The 20,595-nt window shown below is 38.2% G+C and overlaps 1 protein-coding gene across 1 annotated transcript in view; it reads left to right on the forward strand.

Moving 5' to 3' along the window:
- The first annotated feature begins 599 nt into the window (after positions 1-599).
- The window catches only part of stk3 (serine/threonine kinase 3 (STE20 homolog, yeast)), a 99,510-nt gene continuing 79,514 nt past the window's right edge, over positions 600-20,595 (forward strand). Inside the window, exons 1-4 of the mRNA XM_041248743.1 lie at positions 600-753; positions 3,359-3,439; positions 7,859-7,987; positions 8,396-8,510. Coding sequence (XP_041104677.1) covers positions 731-753; positions 3,359-3,439; positions 7,859-7,987; positions 8,396-8,510 — 348 coding nt within the window. The 5' untranslated portion in view covers positions 600-730. The remainder of the gene's footprint in view (positions 754-3,358; positions 3,440-7,858; positions 7,988-8,395; positions 8,511-20,595) is intronic.

Consider the following 20,595-nt stretch of genomic DNA (forward strand, 5'->3'; position numbering starts at 1 on the left):
TCCTTATCATTTTGATCCAGATTTTAAAAAACAGGCCCCTGAGGACTCGGCAGAAACAAACATGATCCTTACACTTCACAACGGCAGCCGAGCAAGGACACAAGGCACAACTTTAGATGCACATCAATACGCATCCCCCCAAATTTCCCATTTTGTTGTAGTCCCTACAGCCCACCACAAAAAAAGAAAGTGAGACAACCGCTGTAGAAGATAACACGATTTGTAACAGCGCAACGTCGTATAACTAAAACAAAATACATTTAGACAGTATCGCGTTTTGATTTTTATGCTCGATTAATAACAGCTGAGCTGTGATTCCATTACCAAATTCAATTACTCAAGCCACTACACCCAGTTACTTTACTTTAAGGATTTTGCCAGCTGCTATGTATTTCCCACAACGACACAAAAACGCACCTGTTCACTTCCCTAGTACTGTATATTAAGCAAGCAGGCGGGCAAGGGAGACCCAAATAGCTGCGGCGATAATACTGACATTAAATGCAACCAGTGTGGATATCCCATTTTGTTCTCACACCCAACCAGGATAAAGGTTTCCATGGCAAGGCAGGGGCGTTTTGTAGCAGCAAGTTAGAAAGCACCGCTCCTGACGTCATCCAAGTATCACTAAGCAGACACAGCTGGAGTAAACATGAAAGTTTAGACTTTTCCACCAGCGTTTTTATTTTAAATCGTTTTAGCATCTTGGGGTTTTTGGAAACAATAAAGAATGGAACAGCCGGCGCCCAAAAGGTAAAATACCATCCCATTTGAAATGGGGAGGGACTGTTTGATGGGTTAAACTTTTATTTTCTTTGGTTTGTTACGGTGTTTTCCCCGGTACTTTGTTGGTGATATTGGTAGTTGGCCCTGTTTGTTAAGTTTTGCTAATAGATGTTTTCGCATTTTTAAAACATTTTTGCTTAAGAAAAAACAGGGTTTCTCAACATGCGCCTGGGTTGAATCGAAACCATTTTGGATAAGCTATCAACCCCCCCCGTCCCCATACTTAATTTTCCCAGCTTCCTCTGTTTTTTTTTTCTTCTTTTTTTGGCAAACCATGTACAATTGAGTTTGTGTGTCTTACCGATAACCTTTCCAACATAGGACGTTTCTACTGTCTACTGAATGGAAAGGAAATGGAATAATACTGTGTGCAGGAGGCCCCTTATAAAATATATTGCTTACCAGTGTCAGAAATACAAATACTGTCTGTTGGCTCTGATCTGTATAGCATACTGAAGGTACTAAGTGTTAACCATCAGCCCGTAAGTGACCGAACATGGGCTAGCCCAGCTTGACTTTGTTTACTGCCAGTGGTGATTTAACTTTGGAAATTAGGAATAGATTCGCAGCGTGGTCACTAGTCCTACAGTGTTGACTCCACTTCTACAGTGGGAGTTGGCTTAAAAAATGTTTATACATTTTCAAACTGTTATAACTTATAAACTTTTATAACACAGGCTATGTATGTCACAGTCTAATAACAATGGCAGTTTTGGAATTTTTTATTTATTTTATTGTTGTTATTAATTGGGCCTACTGTGTAGTATAGCCTGTTTCTTTAACCAATTTGAAGTTGCCAAGTGCCCCCACTTTTGAGCCTTGGAGGCAGGGCCAAGCCTGGGAAGTCTCACTGACCAGTAGTGGTCTCTGAAGAACTTTGAAGCTACCTAGCTCCTGACATTTCTCTTTCATAGGTCTGTGGGAGCAGAGAGGTGAATGCAGTGCTCCCCAAGGCTTTGCATCCATGCTCGCATCACTCAAACTCCATGAAAATCTGCAATCCTTTGTCTAGGTCACACATTTGGGGACAGCTTTGAATAGGATTTCTGATTCTGGGTATTCCCAATATGTTAAGTTTCAGGCATAAGTTTTTTTTTTTTTTTTTTTTTTTATATTTTTATACCAAGTTATACAAGGAATCCAACCCCCCTTTTGATTGTGTTCAACAATCAGTGAGATGATACAGCTTGGGTGTTTAAGATGGGAAGTGAAACCGGTTTCTGCTTATATCATTTTTAACATACTTGGTAACTATTCCAGCAGAAATGTATAGTCTCAAATTATTCTAAAAGCAGAATGTCTGAGGTGAAGTGCTTTAAAAATCACCTCTTGGGTTGTGCAGTTGTAATTTCTGCTCCTTGAACAACTATGAGTTAGTCAACTGAAAAATACCAAGTGGGTAACAGTGTCATTTTCCAAACAATTTCAGAAAATGCAAAGTAATGTTTTTGCAGAAATAGTTAGTAATAGGTTCTGACAGCATGTTTTCTTCATAGAACCTGGCTTGAAGGCTTCAGGGCTGTTGTGCCCACAAACTACCTTTTAGGCAATGTAAACAAAGTAGCCTCCAGGTATAGTGATAGTAAATCAGGTCTAGGTAAAGCGTTGAAGATCATAGAGCTTGCATTCTGTAAAAACTGCAGCAGTGAAACTGTAAATGGGTAATTTTCTGGTTTACTGTTGTTTACTGACTTTGTAAGATTATGTAAACCAAAAATATGCCGTTGAAAAATTGCTCTGCCAGAAATGTGTGTAATCTTATGGTTCAAGCCTTGAAGGGACACAGTATCAACACTATGGGACAGTGTCTCAACAGATTCCCAATTGCAAGCAAGAGCATTCTTGTAGCCAAAGAATGGAGTTTCTTGATCAGTGGACATTATTTATTTATTAGAATTACCTGTCTGCTTTGATATCCTGCTTTTAAAGGCTGTTAAGCTTGCAGCTGCTGTTGTGGAGTGATAGAGTAATCTTTCTTTGTTTTAATTTGTGGGTTTACTAAATGGGCCTGTCTTTTTATAGTAAATACAGACATCTTGATATAGCCTTTCAGGAGCAAATGTATTCATTTAATGTAATGTTTGAGCATATTCCCATTTCCGATTTAAAATTGTAACTACTGCAGTCTCTGAAGGCTGTGCGCTCCATAATTAAAAATTATTGCCAAATAATTAACTTTAAATACTAGAATTTAAAGCTAAATTACTTCTTGTTGCCATTTAGTGTGTTATCATATTGATGGAATTAAAATTACTGGAATCGCACAGTTTGCGGAAGAAATAGGAAAGACAGGAATATTTTACAATGAATAACTTCTGGTTTGAGTGGAGTAGAAACACATTTGAGTATTTGCACTACATTTTTTAGAACGTTCCTTCTATTAGGTAGGCAGTGCAAAAAGTAGGGCAATTGTAGCATAGACACCTAAAGTATGATTTAGAATATCGTGTTTTTTTGTTTTTTTTTAACCAAACCCTTTATACAATAATCTGTGTTTTATAGTTTGCTCAGATAGTGCCTGCATGTTAACATGTTTACTTTGAAGTAATTGGGATTCTGATTTTCTTTGCAGCAAATTGAAAAAGCTGAGTGAAGATAGCTTAACGAAGCAGCCAGAAGAAGTTTTTGATGTTCTAGAAAAGCTGGGTGAAGGGTAAGAATTGCTGTTCATCTTAAAGCCTTGATAGTGTTGAAACTGTTTCAGAAAATTATTCCCTCACTCTATTATTTTCCTTACTGTGGTGTGAGAAGCAGAAGAGATGGCAAGTCACCATAAACTGCAGTAGCATTAAGCGAAGAATTAAATAAAAAAAAAAAAAAAAATACATCACAAGTTTGCAATAAGAAATGTTTTCTAAGGGCATATAATACAGCAAGTTCTTGTCTTGTGGAAGGTCAACTGCTGTCTCATTCATTCTTGACAATGTAGTATGTACTCTTCTTGGGCATTATTCATTGTAAAATTGTTGTGTTAAGCACTATTTAAACTATTCATTAAGCATGTTTCAAAAGTAGGTGTAAACATGTTTCAAACTTGATTTAAAAAAAAAAAAACGTATGAAAGGGCATTGACCTTTTGATTACTAGGCCTACTTGACTAGAACAAGGCTGCTCCTGCTATGCAAGCTTTACAATATGAAGCATTTTACAAGTGCATACATTATATTGTGTTACTACATTGTTGTGTGTTATTTATTATTTGTTTATTTAGCAGACACCTTTATCCATGTTGACTTACAGAGACTAGGGTGTGTGAACTATGCATCAGCTGTAGAGTCATTTAGAACAACTTCTCACCTGAAAAACGGAGCACAAGGAGGTTAAGTGACTTGCTCAAGGTCACACAGTGAGTCAGTGGCTGAGCTGGCATTTGAACGGGGAACCTCCTGTTTTTTTTTTTTTTTTTTTTTTAATTGGTGGTCGCCAATTATTGTTTTCTCCCCAATTTAGTGATGTCCAATTATTTTTAGGCTCAGCCCACCGCTACCATCCCTGTGCTGATTCGGGAGGGGCGAAGACGAACACACACTGTCCTCTGAAGCGTGTGCCGTTCGCTGCCCGCTTCTTTACATACCGCAGACTTGCCATGCAGCAACCCAGAGCTACAGTGTCTGAGAACAACGCAGCCCTGGGCAGCTTACAGGCAAGCTTGCAGATGCCTGCCTAAACTACAGGGGTCTGGTGCGTGGTGAGCTGAGGACACCCTGGCCGACCTAGCCCTCCCTTCCCCCGAGCGGCGCTTGACCAATTGAGCGCCTCCGCCTGGGAGCTCCCGTCCTCGCTCGGCAAAAGAATTGCCTGAACTCGAACCCGGCGACGTCCAGACTTTAGGGCGTATCCTGCACTCCATGTGGAGCACCTTTAATGGATGCACCACTTGGGCGCTCCCCCCCCAAGCCCTTTTCTTTAACCACTGGACCACACAGCCTCCCTTAAAGTCAATTTTTTGATCAACAGTACAAGTTTGGATTTGGAGAGTAAAAACAGTACACAGTTCACATCTCTTTAATGCCTAATGGTGATTAAAGGTGTTTGCAGATTAAACTACTTCTGTGCAAGAAAAGCAAAATCGTTGTGTCTTCCAAATTTTCTAAAGAAAAAGCACAATGATGCTGTACTTTCCTACTGAGTAAAACCTGACTGAATTCTATCCAGTCTTCTTAATAAAACCAGTCACTCAGGACTGAATAATTTACCTTTGTGTTTCTCTGTGGGTAATTGCTCCTTTTGACACATACCGTTCCTAAATTGATGTGCCTCTGATGTGGTTTAGCACAGCAGGAGAAAAGGTGACCTCAGCATTGTATATATTATGTGAATCTCTGCCTCGTAACTTTTAGCAGTGCTTTAACCCTTTCAAGGCTGAGTTTAGAGTGCTGTGGTGGAATTCTGAGCTGTGTTTTTTTTTTTTCCTAAAGAAAATGCACACACTTGTTTAAGAATTATAAGTCACTTAAATTTTATTGAATCACCATAAAACCATATATGATTTAAAAGCTTAGAACTTGAAGAATATTATTGTCAAACTGTTTATAGAATTCAGAACATGGTAAAATGTAAAAAGGTACAAAATTGGCAGAAAAAAGTTAGTTTCCCCATACAACTTTATCCTCCTACTGTCCCATTTCGGTGTTTCAGGTCCCAATGATGGTGCTAAAGGAATGAATGTCCCCACAATAGATGCAGTAGTAATCGGTCTCTATATGAAGACCCTTTTCCAGTAACTATTTACATAATTCAGAACATGCTGGAATGTAAAAAGGCACAGAAATGACAAAGAAATTACAAACATTTCAGTAAGTATTTATGCATTCGCTTCACCGTTAAGTGTATTCTTATGACTTTAAAATTAAATAACTATTTACCAAATTTCAACCAAAATGTAATGCCACCAAGGGCATCAGCTGGTTTTTTTGAATGGTTCACCATGAGGCCTAGCCATTAGAGGTGGCTGGTGACCAGTCCTGTGTGCAACACTGCCTGTGCCGGTGACTCTGCACATACCAGCCAGTCATCCACGTAATTGAGCACTCTGATGTCTTTGAGTCTCAGAGGAGCCAGTATAGCGTCCATGCGCAGAGCTAGAGAGAGGCCGAACGGCAGTATTTGAAAGGCAAACTACAAGTATTTCCTGTGGCCGGATCTTATAAGGATATGAAAGCAGGCATTCTTAAGGCCCACCGTAGTGAACCAGTCACCTGGCATGATTGACTGCAACCTTCTTTCTCTCAAGTACAGGTTGAGATGTCTGAGGTCGAGGATTGGTCTGAGACCGCCTTCCTGTTTCAGCACCAGGAAATACCTGAAGTAAAACCCTCTCTATCATTGAGGTTAACAATTAAAATGGCTTGTTTCTGTAGCAGGGCCGATACCTGAGACACTAAAATAGTGTCTTGAGGGTTTATGACCATTGTTCTGATCATGCCTTGAAAGGGAGGAGGGACAAAACGTAACTGCAAAGAGTATCCGGCCTTCGTGGTGGTAGCACCCTGGTGTCTGAGGTGTATGATCGTCAATAATCCAGATGGGCCTGATAGAATGTACCCTGAGCCTGTGGCAGCAAAAACCTAGGGCAGCTGGTTTGTAGGGGCTCTATGTATTCGATGTAAACAAAGCATGCCTCCTTGGATCCAGAGCACGTCGACAAGCTTGTATTCCTGGCAAACAAGGTGTAAATAAATTGTGCACATGGAAGAAAACTGACTGTGTATAGTTTGTGATTCTTTGGAGTTTCAAAATGAATTGTTAAACCTGGGGAAAAATACTGTTTTTTTTGTTTTTGTTTTATTGGGGGGGGGGGGGGGGGGGGCTTTCAATAACTCTGCCAAAAGGGACTGCTGCTGGTTCATAGCTTCGTAAAGCTTCCCCACTTGCCCCACAACCCCGTCAGTACTATCCCAATACATACTACGGTGGCTTCTGTCCCTTTTCCAGGGTGGAGGAGAGGAAGAACTCTTGGAGCCAGAGGACAAAGAGGAGGATCTACAGGAGTCCTGCTCCTACCCCTAGAGGGTTGCTTCCTATCTCCTGATGTAACAGGGAGGGGGGACTCCCTTGAACGCACTGCAGGGGACAAATGGGGCTAGTCTGGATTCTGCGCCGTATTAGAGAGGAACAGCGGTCCCTTAAACAGCGGGGCAACCTGTAGAAATTCGCACAAGACGCGCAACGGCTGCGGTCTTTTAATTGCTCCCTTGCATGCTGCCTTCCGAGGCAATAGATGCACCTGTAGTGCTTATCTTCTGCTGGAGTGTTCCTCTTGCAAGCAGCATAAGGGTGTAACTTAGGCATTGGTGCAAAGTTGTAATAAACAGTTCAGCTGTGCAATATATGCACACAAAAACAGACAGCAACGATGACTGGAGTACTGAGAACTGTTAATGGTCTTGGTGGAAAACCCATACCAAACAAGGTCACTGGTACCGACCTCGGTGCAAAGCAAGAGGCTTGATACCGACTCTGGTACTGAACCAAGTCAATGGTACCGACTCTGCTAACCGGGTCACTGGTACCGGCTGTAGTACTGAGTGATACTGCAAGCATGCACTGTTGAACAGACAGGGGCTGCAGATTGCCTGCTAACTAGAAAAAATCTAGTAGACTTCGTTGGCAGTGAAGTTTAAAGCAGATACAGCAACGGCAAAAGCCGCTCAATAAATTCTGGTTGAAAAGGAAGTGGGACTTAATTAGAATTATACGATTAATATTATAGGGAAATTATTTCAGAATTAAAATGAGAGAGAGAAAAAGTGAAATATAACTTTAAGGGTATTTTTCTCAAGTCTGCCGGTAGGGGCGCGAAACGGGAGCTGAGCTGAGGCGGGTGATTAATGTTGATAATCTTATCAGGGCGATGGCGTTAACAAAATTGAGCCAGTTCTGCCGGTTTAAAATCCAGCGTGGACTTGCCTCATGTTCTATAAGAGTCACACTGTGTGTAAAAAACTTTGTAGGGCTCCAGACTGGGACTAAAATGGTTGTAAACAGTGTGACACAGATACTTGATCTGTTCCAGAAGTTTAGAGAGTAAAACCAGTAACAATATATGTGGTGTTTTTCTCCTGTTTTACAGATCCTATGGCAGTGTTTACAAAGCAATACATAAGGAATCTGGTCAAGTGGTTGCAATCAAACAAGTGCCTGTTGAATCAGATCTTCAAGAAATTATAAAAGAAATTTCAATAATGCAGCAGTGTGACAGGTATGTAAGGGCGGTGTGTCATTCAACTTTCAGACTTTTATGAAGGTTAGTGTTCTTGTAAGGTACTGTTATTGGGTATCCTGCTTTAAAACCAAAGTTCCATAAAACTACCTGTCCATGTAAACATACTGGTTTGGCACAATGACTGAAAACCAGAATACTTGAAGATGTTTGTACTTCTCTTTTGTTAAACAAGATGATATTCTGTCCAAGAAAAATAGTATTCAGATCCATTCAGGAAAAGTGAGGATATACTGTGTTTATTTTCTCACTTGGGATATTAGTATGTTTGCATACATGGTGTATGCCTTAAGGTTACTTTAGAATGCATTTGTAATTTCTGAATTCAAGCTTTTATGTAGTTTGTGTTTTGTTTTTCTTCATAATAACCCTTTTTTGTTTTTCCAGTCCGTATGTAGTAAAGTACTATGGCAGCTATTTCAAGAATACTGACCTGTGGATTGTTATGGAATACTGTGGAGCAGGTTCTGTGTCTGACATTATCAGACTGAGAAATAAAACGGTAAGCTATGATATGACTTGCAACAACCAGACACTGCTCTCCCATTGTTTTCTATGGAGCTCAGCCTTTCCATTATTGATTGAAATAAAGCTCGGCTGACAAATGTAGGGTGTCCATTTTAGGACATCCTCAGACCTCACCTCTCCTCGATTCAGACGTCAGTCCTTGAGGATTTTTTTTTTTCGGGGAGAACGAGGGGTTGGACAGAGATTCATCTGAATCCCCCAATCAGACGAGCAAAAAAAAAACTTCTGGTGCTTCCATTGGATGACACAGATGTCATTGTAGCTGCTGATTGGTGCATGCGTTGTTACCTGTATTTAGCATTTAATGTGTATACTGTAAGTGTTAAAAAAAAAAAATACTTTAAAAGTTACGATGTGCAATTTCATTATTTGAATTCGTTTGAATTTAAATTGTAGGCAAATCTTCTCGACATACAGCATCAGAGAGAACTTTTTTTTTAAAGTTTATTTTATTTAATTTTGTTATGTGAAGAGCTGTGTATGTGAAAAGCGCTATATAAAAATAAATTGATTGATTGATAATCCTAATTGATTTAATAAAGTGTGTATTTTACACATCAAAAATGTAACAAAGTACAATCAAAATTACACATATAAACCAGGTCTATCACATTATTGAACAGTTCCAAGGCTTTTGACCCAGAACATAAAATCAAGTCCCCAAAACAAGTTCCCCTTACTTTGATAGGATGAAGTGTCCCCTATTGTTATTATTATTATTATTATTATTATTATTATTATTATTAAACAGCAGTAGTTTTGTTCCTGGAGAATAATTCCTGAAGGTGAGATTTTTCAATTACATAACAATAAATTAAAAATACACGAAACTGTTTAAAAAAAAAAAAAAAAAAAAAAAAAAAAGTTGTCTATGCTGTATGCTGAGAAGATTTGCCTTACAATTTAAATCTAAACAAATTCAAATAATGAAATTGCACATCGTAACTTTTAAAGTATTTTTTTTAAACGCTTACTGTATATATATTAAATGCTGAAGAAAGGTAAAAACGCATGCACCAATCAGCAGCTACACTGACATCTGTGTCATCCAGTGGAAGCACCAAAAGTTTTTTTTGCAATTGACGATTGACTCAGAGGGGGGTGAGGTCTGAGGATGTCCTAAAATGGACACCGTACACTTCTAAAATTGCTCCTTACTGATGAAACACTTCACACGGCTTGTCAAGCCTTGTTCTCAAAAATAACTCCTTACATGGACTACAATGATTATTTCAGACAAACGGACAAATACATAAATAACTTTAAAATGCTGTAGCAATAACAGCATTGCTGTGGCGTGTTTCTCGATAATAATGAAACTTGTTCAAATAATACACTCGACCTCTGGTCTCTGGCTTCATTGATTGGGGAGTTCCACGATTTCATTGTGTGCACACCACTGCAATTCCACTGTCCCTTAAATATAATAGACCCTGATGTTCATGAGATACAGCCAATTTCTTTATCAGATGAAAAATATATTGTGTCAAGATCATTGTACTTAAACTATGCTCTAAAAGTATGATATAGTTGTGGCAATATTGCAAACCAGACGTGGTTTAATGTATTGCAAATAACACAGGGTGTTGTAAGTCACAAGCTTTTTGTTTTGTTTTCATTCAGCTTTAGATCAAAGCAGGCAAAAAGTTGACTCTGACCTTTCATGGGTTGGATACCAGTTTGTGTTGTACAGCACCCTATACTTTTATATAGTTTATGTAACCAGTACTATGGAGATGGAACATCATCAAAAAAGCTTTCCTTGTAAACTGTGTGTCCATACATAGGTACTTTCCATACAAATGTGCTGGTCATGTACAACCTATATCATGATACTTACCCTCGCCTACCTGAGATTATAACATAAACTGCAAATATAAAAAGTCTTCAGATATGCATGTCCTTCCATTTCAGTTGCATTGAGAGTGTGCTAAAACACGATGCAAAAAAAAAAAAAAAAGTTTTACAATCAGCTAAGCTAAGAAGGAAACCAGGAGGCATTCAATTTGACTACATTTTCCTACAAATTTAGCAAGGCAAAATTCCATGGATATTTTAATGCGCTTGAAAAATATGCAGGGCAGCTAGGCCTGTGGTTTTGCCGGTGTAGGACTATAGCGTACGGTAGTAATTAATCTCAGCATACAATAAGTTATTTACAATTTTATTAAACATTCATCATGGTACTCTGATTAAACCTTGATATTTATGTAGCAATAATAATAACAACAATTAGGCAGTCGTTGTACAAAAGAAACACTTTAATATGCGTTATTTACAATAACTTTTTCGGTTCATCACAGAATAAAACCATAACGCTGTAAAAAAAACTAACTGACGATGCTATTCTGCTGGTTTGTCTAGAGCAAGGTTTGTAGTCTTTAAGCCTGTTGCTAAGCAAATTACGCATCGACTTCCCTAGTAGGTACATCGATTCTGCTCAAATAGTTTGTGCTTCTCTGGCTGCTTCATTCTCTAATGAACCTACCCATTTACCATACAATAGTGCAAATAGACATACAGTATGTATCTACCCATGTGTGGCAATGTGATTTGCAGTGCGCAGGTGTAGAGGTGATGCAGTGTTCAAGAGAATGACAAACAACAAAGTTGCTGGTGAAATGATGATTTTAATTGTAATCCAAAGTCACTTGACAACAGTATATAATAATGAGAACCTGCAATACACCATGATGTGTATTGCTCAGTTAAATACAGTGTTCAGTCCCGAAACAATAAACACAGTTTTAAATACATACAAGACACACACACGATCACAAGTTCAGAGTGAGTGCTAAAATGCGAGTGGTGGAGTAAAATTTATTTGTAAACAGTTGTGCAGTGTTTTCCGGGTTTGGTGCTGGCCTTAAGCGACAGCTCTGAATTGTGTTAGCCGTCTATAACAAGGATAAACTAGTATTATTAGACGCGACAAACAAACAAAACACTCGCGGTTAGTTTACAGTTTTTCCTTTCTTGGTTCGCTCTCAACCATAACAAAAGGAACAGACCACCTAGACACGTCCCCTTTTGTACCATCTGTCCTTTGCTTACAGAAATAGAGCATCATTTGGAATTACATTTGCTTAAATCGTTATCTTCAGCTGCAAAAAAATACCTTGACAATTGTTTATATCCTACAAAAATGTAAAATGTAACCAATTCTTTAACAAGTACAGTCTCAGATAAAAGTATTGGCGCCCTAGGCTTATTGTACCATTATTCAATGTAACAGATTAAGGACAAGCATTTAGTAAACTCTAACTACTTATTAATAAAGTAAAATATAAAGGTTCTTATAATTTAACAAATAGTCTTTGTCAAAAAACAAACAAACGTATTACATTTAAAGTATTGGTTCCTGACAAGTATTGGCATCCCTGCTTTATGCTTGGTGGGTCCTCCTTTTGCTTTTATCATGACTTTCAGAAGTTAATGATAATTCTTAACCAGTATGTTACATTTTGTTGGTGAAATCAGTGCCCATTTTGTCTTTCCAGTCTTTTTCCTTCAGCTCATAAAGATTAGATACACAGTGCCTGACTACAGCTTTTTCAGATCAGTCCAAAACATTCCTGTTGGATTGAGATCTGGTGATTGCGAAGGCTATTTCAGAACTTTTATCTTCACTTTCTTCAAGGGGGGGTGCAATTGTTGAAATAAAAGTGCTGTCCAAGGGACAAAATGCTAGAAAAATCAAATTGTCCTTCGTAAAAATCTACTTGCCCCCTCCCCGTCGCACAAAACACACACATAAAAGTAGAATATAACTTGTAGGATTTTGGCTTTATTTAACAGCGAGCACAGCCAATCAATTATTGATTAACAGGGGCGGATCTAGCCTTGTAGATTGACTGGTTCACTACATTCTTCTGGAGACACAAAGTTCATCTCACCTCAACAAATGTGTAACATATTTTAAAGAACCGTTCTTTTCAGTGCAGTGTGGAATGCTTTTTCTAGTAAATTTAAGTAACATATTAAGAGTACAACTATAATAAGCAATATTTGGGAGTTATTAAAATAAAAATAGCTGCTGTCTGTTTTTTCCACTCGTTATATCAGCTGACTCCATCTCCTGAGGTACAGGTGGTTTCAGTTTCTTGCATCAGATACAAAATCATTGCCAACTATTACTGCTGCCTTGTGGAACTCTGATTTTTCTTGCTGTTATTTCAATCTGCTGAACCCCAGATTTTTAAAGGACTCATGTATAACCTGTCAAGTTTCTCTGTATTTAGTACTGTTTTTCTACCAAAATGCATGCAATATTTACAGTAGGCTCCCATCAAATTCTGCAGAGACATTTTTTTTCTTTTGCTTATTTCTATTATGTTTTATTTTTCATTTATTTATTTATTTTTTAAACAGTATACAATCTTTTACAGCTATTTTTCCTCCTCTAACATCTTGTCCCTTGACTAACTGGAACACCGCTACAGCGGGGTGATCCTGGCTTCTTCATAACCCCAACCCTGATGATTTAAAAAAATAAATAAATTAAAAAAAAATTGGGAGGACAACTTCTTTTTTCTGCACTACTCTCACTGAAAAATAAATAATTAAATTAATTAATACATAACCACATTACCATAGATTTACAGTCTATATTTTATTTAAAAATTAATAAAGTAAAAATAAATAAATAAAATAGGTAATAAATACGGGTAATCTCATATATAGTATTTCATTTCTGTCATTATAAACATATTTGACAATCTTCATGTTTTAATTGGGTAATAGCTAATATCGCTTCTGTTTAAAGTTTTTTTTTTTTTTTTTTTTTTTTTTTTTTTAATAGCATTTTTTTTTTTTTTTAATAGCATTAAAAGATTTAAAACATTTGTAAAAATGGTAAATAGCAAACAAGGTTCGCAACACTTAAATCGAAAGAGAAAAAAATCCTTACTTTTTTATTTATTTATTTATTTATTTTTTTAAACAGCCCAACAAGTACTGTATACACTTGACCACAAAGTTGACTCAAATAATTTTTTAAATTCCACAACACGATGTTTCTAAAAGATTAAATATGTTGGCAATCTGATTATACAAATAATATGTTAATATGTTGGCAACTCTGGTCTTTTTTTTGCTGTTGTAACTTTACTAGATTGCTGCATTTAAATGTCAGGTTCATGCATTAAGAAAGCACCATCGCTTATTTTACAAAAAATGTAAATAACTTAAATTTAAAAGATTAGTCTGTGCATTGCCAGAGGCAGCCATTTCTAGGTTTCTTTGTAACCAGTAGATTGGCTAGCTGTGGGAAAAGCTGACAATCACAAGTGGTAGGGGTGGGACATAAACAGTCTTTCAGATGTTTGTGTGTAGGTGCTAGACTTCCGCAATTCACTATACCTGTAGTGTTTTTCTAGAAATGGAACGAACACAGGAAAAATAAATAAATAAGAACTACTTGTCCGACAGGCAAACTATAACGGCAAAACTTGTTGTCCCTCACACAAATCATGTTGTGCAGGACATCGGGAGATAAGAATTGCACACCCCTACTTCAAGAATACCTGATTTAGCTGAATGCTTTGGGTCATTGTCATGTTGGTAGATAAACTTGGCCAATCAGCCTATGAGCAGATGGCATCATTGTACTTTGTAGCATGTTTTGATACATAGCTGCATTCATTTTATCTTCAATCTGAATGTCTCCAGTCACCACGCTGCTAAAACACCCCTATATCATGATGGAACCATCTCCATGTTTAACTGTAGGTAAAAGGTTTTCTTCATCGAAAGCTTTCCCTTTTTTCTCCAAACATACTGTGATTCATTTTTGTGAAAAAAAGTTATATTTTAGTCTCATTGGACCAGATAGTTTTGTTGACGAATGCTTTAGATCCCTGTTCATGTATCTTGGCAATTTTTAGACTTTTTTGTTTTATGAATTTTCTTTAAAAATGGTTTGGAGCGAGGTCTACGTGCACACAACTCTTCTGTTTTCAGGTGCCTTTGTACAGTTCTTCATGCACTGTTATGCCTGATGCATCTAAATCTTTGGCTGTTAATGTTGGAATTTGTTTAGCTGCTCGGACGATTGTCCTACCTTTATGTACCTGCAATTTTCTTTGGACGTCCACTGCTTTCAAGCCTTTTCAGTTGAATTTGTTCTGTGGTGGTACTTGATTATTTCTCTGATTTGTGGATTTTGGTATTCCATATTTCTTTGATAATGTTCTGTAGCCATTTCCTTTGCTGTAGTTTGCTACAAGTGCTTCTTCAACAGATGTTGGAAATAATTAACTCCTTTTTCTGGCTACTGCCCTTTTTATGCAGCTTAATTGCTGTATAATGGTTTTTCAATCAATGAATATATATATATATATATATATATATATATATATATATATATATATATATATAATATATATATATATATATAATTAATTAGTTCTATTACATTTTTACAGACTTTTAATGTAAAGGTGCCAATAATCTTGTCATGAGCAACTATTTGAAAGTGGTAAGTGCTTTTGAATTTGTTTTTTTTGTAAAGACTGTTAAGCTACTAGAAATTGTGTGTTTTGGTGTTTGTGATATTAATTAGTGGCTAATGTACACTAAATGCTTGGATTGAACATGTTTTCTTGAATTATCTGTCGGGTGCCAATACTTTTGTCTGCGACTGTTCAAGAAAGTACTGCAAGGTTATTTTTTTCTGTTTTAATCAGTTTGGTCTGTTTCTAAATCTTGTGGTTAGCTTCTAAGCAGCTATATTGTGCAATCCTTACTTGTGGAAAGTAAGAAATATGCAGAACGACTTATTTAAAGCAGACTTACCTTGGGGCACAGATATGTCCGGTTAGCTATGGCCATAAACATTTGGTACAGAATGCAGTATTTAAATTTGCAGTAAGTGGATTGGATAATTGGAAAATGATCCTCAATTTATGCTGGATAGTACTATAACTTGATTGCTCTTGAACATAATTGTGTATTGTGATTGAAATTTTTTTTTTTTCATTAAATATGAAGCTACAGTTTGATTGGGGAAATTTAACATGCTCCCTAGTGGAACATGTTTTTCCTTAAAATATTCCACTTATTTTCTGTGGTAAACTTAACACATTAAGTGCCATTGCCCTAATTTGGAGCATTTATAACTGACTGCTACCTGTTTTCATTTTCATTTAACTATATTGTTATGAGTAAAAATGTAACGTATCAAATTACATATACAGCTTGTGTTGCGATTTTGTTTTTCAAAGAAAAAATATTTTGAGAGAATATAAATGTTCTTCTGAAAGTTCAAGGTTATTCGTTCAGATGTCTTTGCTAATCTCACTCATACATTTTATTTATTTATTTTTTAATACTCTGTTGAAACCATTCAGACCCCAGAATAATTCTAGAACTCTTCTGTAGATTCCTGGGAATTTTTGCCAAAAATTTGAGATTCAAATAAACATAACTCAACTAAGAAAAATCTGTAAGTTTTCTTTGTTTTAAACAAGACATGTCATTATTTGAAATGACACTAAGCTTGACAATTTCTGCAAAGTTAAAAAAATAAATAAATAAATAAATAAATAAATTGTTGTAAAAATACTGACAGTTTTCTTTCGGGCATACCAAGGGTATATTTGTTTTTGCAATATTACCCTTACTTGAAACTTGTATTTAATCCAAATCGTTGTCCGAGGCAGACGAGATCAATTTCTCAAACCATCCACGCAACAGTCTCAACTGAAAACTTTTTTCTTCTCTTGAGTGCAGCCGTCTTTGTTTTGGTGTACTTCAAACATAGCTTCAAAAGTTAAAATGTGGACATTCGTCATTTCCACTTCTAGGTCATAGGTGACTCCCTTCTGTGTATGCAGAAGAGGGATTTGAGTATGTTGATGCTACAATGATTTTCCCAGCACCTGAAAGAAGACACAGGCGCTGGCAGGTGTTCCAGTAATTTGCAGGACGGGCATTCTGGGGTATAAGGTCACCAAAATGCAGTTGTAATTTTATAAATAGAACTGTAATATTGTATTTCAGTGGGTGCCTTCTGGAAGTCAGAAATTAAAAATAATCTTTTGTAGGGCTGCAACGAAGTGTACATTTTGATCTTTGAAGGTTCAGAACACATTACCGAAGGAAGGTTAGAATCTTCGATGGTGCTCATTTGCATAATTTACTGGTGACGTCACCATAGCTACTTTGGTTTATATTTGATTGAAAATCTTATTATTTTACAGGTAAACCATATAAATGGAATAAAACATTCACATGTAGTTTAAAAATGTTCTATAGAACAGTAATTATGTTTTTATAATTTAAATAAAAATACACTTTGTTAATTTACACGTAATTGAAGTTGTTTGCGATACATACACAGAAGTTGCGCTAGCTTTTCTGTTCATGCGTTCCTGAAAAGCACATGTCTGAAATTTTGCAAATGTACATTTTAACACAGAGGCTAATAAACTCCAGTGATGTGCGTTTTGGTACATTTTTATGAATATTTAAAATCTATGGCATGTAGTAGTTTAAAAAATCTGTCTGTGTATAGATATACTAACAGTAGAGAGTTCGCATGACAATGAGACAGGATTCTAAGCACTGTTTGTTGCCTTCATCTATGTGTGTTTTAATATTTTTCTTCATTCCAGTAACAGCAACAGCATCGCCATGACTCGGAATGTACTCTGTTCTCGCTACTTAGAGCCCTCGCATGTCGAGATTTACCACCAAGAATCACTATTTCTGTTACATATCCCCCCTTCCTGGAAAAATAATCCACATTTTGGTGGTCTTTCCCCGCACGGTGTACCATGTGGTACATGAAGGGCTGCAACACCAGATACCACAGAGTTATCTGGGCATTGCTGTCCTTCATTGTGCTTAACCACTTGAGTGGGGTGTGGTCTGTGACAAGATCAAGTCAATGTCCCAGCAGTTAATATCGTAAAGAGTTAGCATCCCATTTAATGGCCAAACACTCCTTTTTGACCACGGAGTAGTTGCACTCCTGAGGAACCATCTTTTCAAAGTCTTTGCGTAATAGTGTCAAACTCCCCCCTGACACTCCACTGACCACTTAATTAGATGTGGTGCGCTCTTTTTGGCGAGGTCTAGTAAAGGGTTAACCACTGTGGCATACTCAGGGATAAAGCGGTGGTGATAACCGGCTAATCCCAGTAGCGAACTCACCAGAGTTTTGGGGATTGCCGCATCAACCTAAGCCTGGATTTTGGTGACAACGGGTCTCACCCTTCCCATTTCCCATTAAAAATAAAAAATAGTGAGTCTCTTTTTTGGCAAACGCACATTTTCTCAAGTTAGCGGTCAGCCGGGCTACCCTTAGGACGGCCGTAACCCTAGCCAAATGCTCTCGCCAGGTGGAGCTGTAAATAACCACATCATCAATATACGCTGCTGCATGTTCACGATGTGGGCGTAAAACCTGGTACATCAGTCTCTGAAAGGCAGCGGGAGTACCATGTAGCCCAAAACGGCATGGTTTTAAAGTGGAACAGTCCTTCTGGTGTTGAAAATGCGGTTTTCTCTCTAGAACTGTGGGTCAAGGGGATTTGCCAGTATCCCTTTGTCAGGTCCAGAATAGAGAAAATTTGCCTTTCCCAGTCTATCTAAAAGTTCGTCGACCTGAGGCATATAGTGCACATTGAACTTGGCAATAACGTTTACCTTCCGGAAGTCCACACAGAAGTGGTTGCTGCCCCTTTCTTGGCCACTGTGACAGTTGGACTGCACCACTCGCTCCTGTTAGGCTGAATCACCCAAAGTTCGAGCTTGTCCCATACCTCTTTGTGAATGCCACTTTGTTGACTTTCTGGGATTCGGTAAGGTCTCTCTCGTAGTGTGACACCTAAGGGAGAGATAATGTCATATTCAACTAAGTTAGTCCTGCCGGACAAGTCAGAAAAAACATTGCTGAACTCCTGAATAAGCTTACACAGCTCCCGTTGCTGATCTGAAACCAATTGTTCCCCCTTAGGGGTCTCTGGACAGGGGCCAAAATCATCCTCTGCATTGCCTGGGGCTATAAATAAGGCTTCCCTTGCCTGTCAGGGCTTTAACCCTTTGTGGGCCTACGTCGGACAAGAAGACGTAAAGTACAGGTCTCTAGTCTAAAATATATTTTAAACGGTGCGTGTGAAAATAAATTGCACCTGACGTGCCTGACAAACACTGAATAAATGGACAGCTAAGGATTCATAAATTGACATGATAAATTTCACGTTCATTTCAGCGATCAGGCTGTCTAATTTCATAATTTAGCTTTCTTAAAGCCTGAATCGCTTCATATGGCCCCTGCCATTTAGCACATAATTTCGATTCTGAGGAGGGAAACAGCATTATTACCTTGTCTCCAGGTCGAAAGGTTCGAATTCATGCATTTTTTTTGTGCTGTTGCCGGTGCTGAGTCAATTTGAGGTTGTCCTGGGCCAAACGACCGACCATCCAGACGATCTCTTAGTAGGAGCACATGCTTCACTACATTTTTGGACAAACCTTTGTGCTCCTCCCACCCCTCTCTCAATAGATCGAGGATGCCACAAGGCTGTCGGTCGTACAAGAGTTCGAAGGTGGGAGAACCCTGTTGAACTCTGCGTCTCCTCTCTCGCTGCAAAAAGGAAGAAGCAATGCCCAATAATTTTGCTTACAAAGCGTCTCAGCATCTGCTTGAGGTTTGATTTAAAGTCTTTCACCAAACCATCCCCTTGTGGCTGATAAATGGATGTCCTGATGGGACGGATTTTTTTAGATTTTATACACTTGCTGTAACATTTTAGGCAAAAAGTTGGCTCCATCATCAGTCAAAATCTCCTTGGGGATCCTACTGTAGCCATAATCTGCACTAACTATGTGGCTATTGCAGCAGCACTAGTGGACTTCAATGGACCTGCCTCCAGGTGTCGTGTTGCATAATCTACCACCACTAATATATGCGTATACCCGGAGTCATAAAGTAGCAAAGGGCCCACTATGTCCATTGCAGTGCATTCAAAAGGGATGGATATAATGTCAGTGGAACCAAATGGGTGGGGTACACTCGACCCAGCACTACTCGCTGACAGTCTGGGCATGTGGCTACATATTTCAACACATCAGTATGTCCTACCCAATAGAATCGAGCCAGTATTCATTCCCTTGTTTTGTCAGCTCCGAGGTGTCCCACAAAAGGGATATCATGCGCCATTTGTGCTAACCCTTGGCGACGGCTCCGGAATGTGTGAGCCATCTACTAATAAGAAATAAGAACAATTATAGACAAAAGAAACAAACGCTTACGATAAGTTTATCACAGGTTTCACACTGTCCTTCCAGGTTATATCTTTTAACCAAAGCATAGAAACAACTCGTGTCTGTCCGTACCCCTTTATGCCGTCATACATGACCCCTTGGTAAATAAGTGCAGCCGCCCCTCCAATCCGCGACTGCCACATCATTCCCCTTCCGGGTCGATGAGTTAATGCACCAGAGGTCCACCCCCTTTCTAGCTGGCCGACTTCCCTTGAACCTTGGGACAGAACTGTCGGGCCACTTGGCTCCCTCACAGATCGGGAGGGAGGTTTACCACCACTGTATTTCTGTCACTCAGATGTTTAGCCATTGACTCCAAAAACCACATAAAAACTCTCAAAGATATATTATATATTTTTTCCCAGTAGTGAATGAAGATGTGGCATAGATGGTATTAAGTTGGGTTGAAGGTAGAACAGCTTGTCTTGGCTCAAGAGTCATAGGTGTGGGATCAACATCTATTTATATATTTTTTTGATAATCCTTAATATCTCAGGAATAGTGAACAAGGATGGTACACTGACATATGATCCAAACATAATGCTCTATTTGGTTTTTTAGTTTTTTATTTGCCTCCCATAGCAAAATTTGTATTTCAATATGCCATCTGCCTTGCATCCAGCATCAGACATGCAGACTCCCTGTGATTATATTATACATTAACTCCATTCTGGAAAGACAGGTCAGCCAAATTGAAGGGCGCTGAACCAGCAAGACCTTTTATCCTTTAAGCCATCCACATGCTGACAGTGGCACAGAGGAGGTGGTGTTGAGACGACCTTTAAATC

This window comes from Polyodon spathula, chromosome 4 (assembly GCF_017654505.1).
Source record: "Polyodon spathula isolate WHYD16114869_AA chromosome 4, ASM1765450v1, whole genome shotgun sequence".
Taxonomy (NCBI): Eukaryota; Metazoa; Chordata; class Actinopteri; order Acipenseriformes; family Polyodontidae; genus Polyodon; species Polyodon spathula.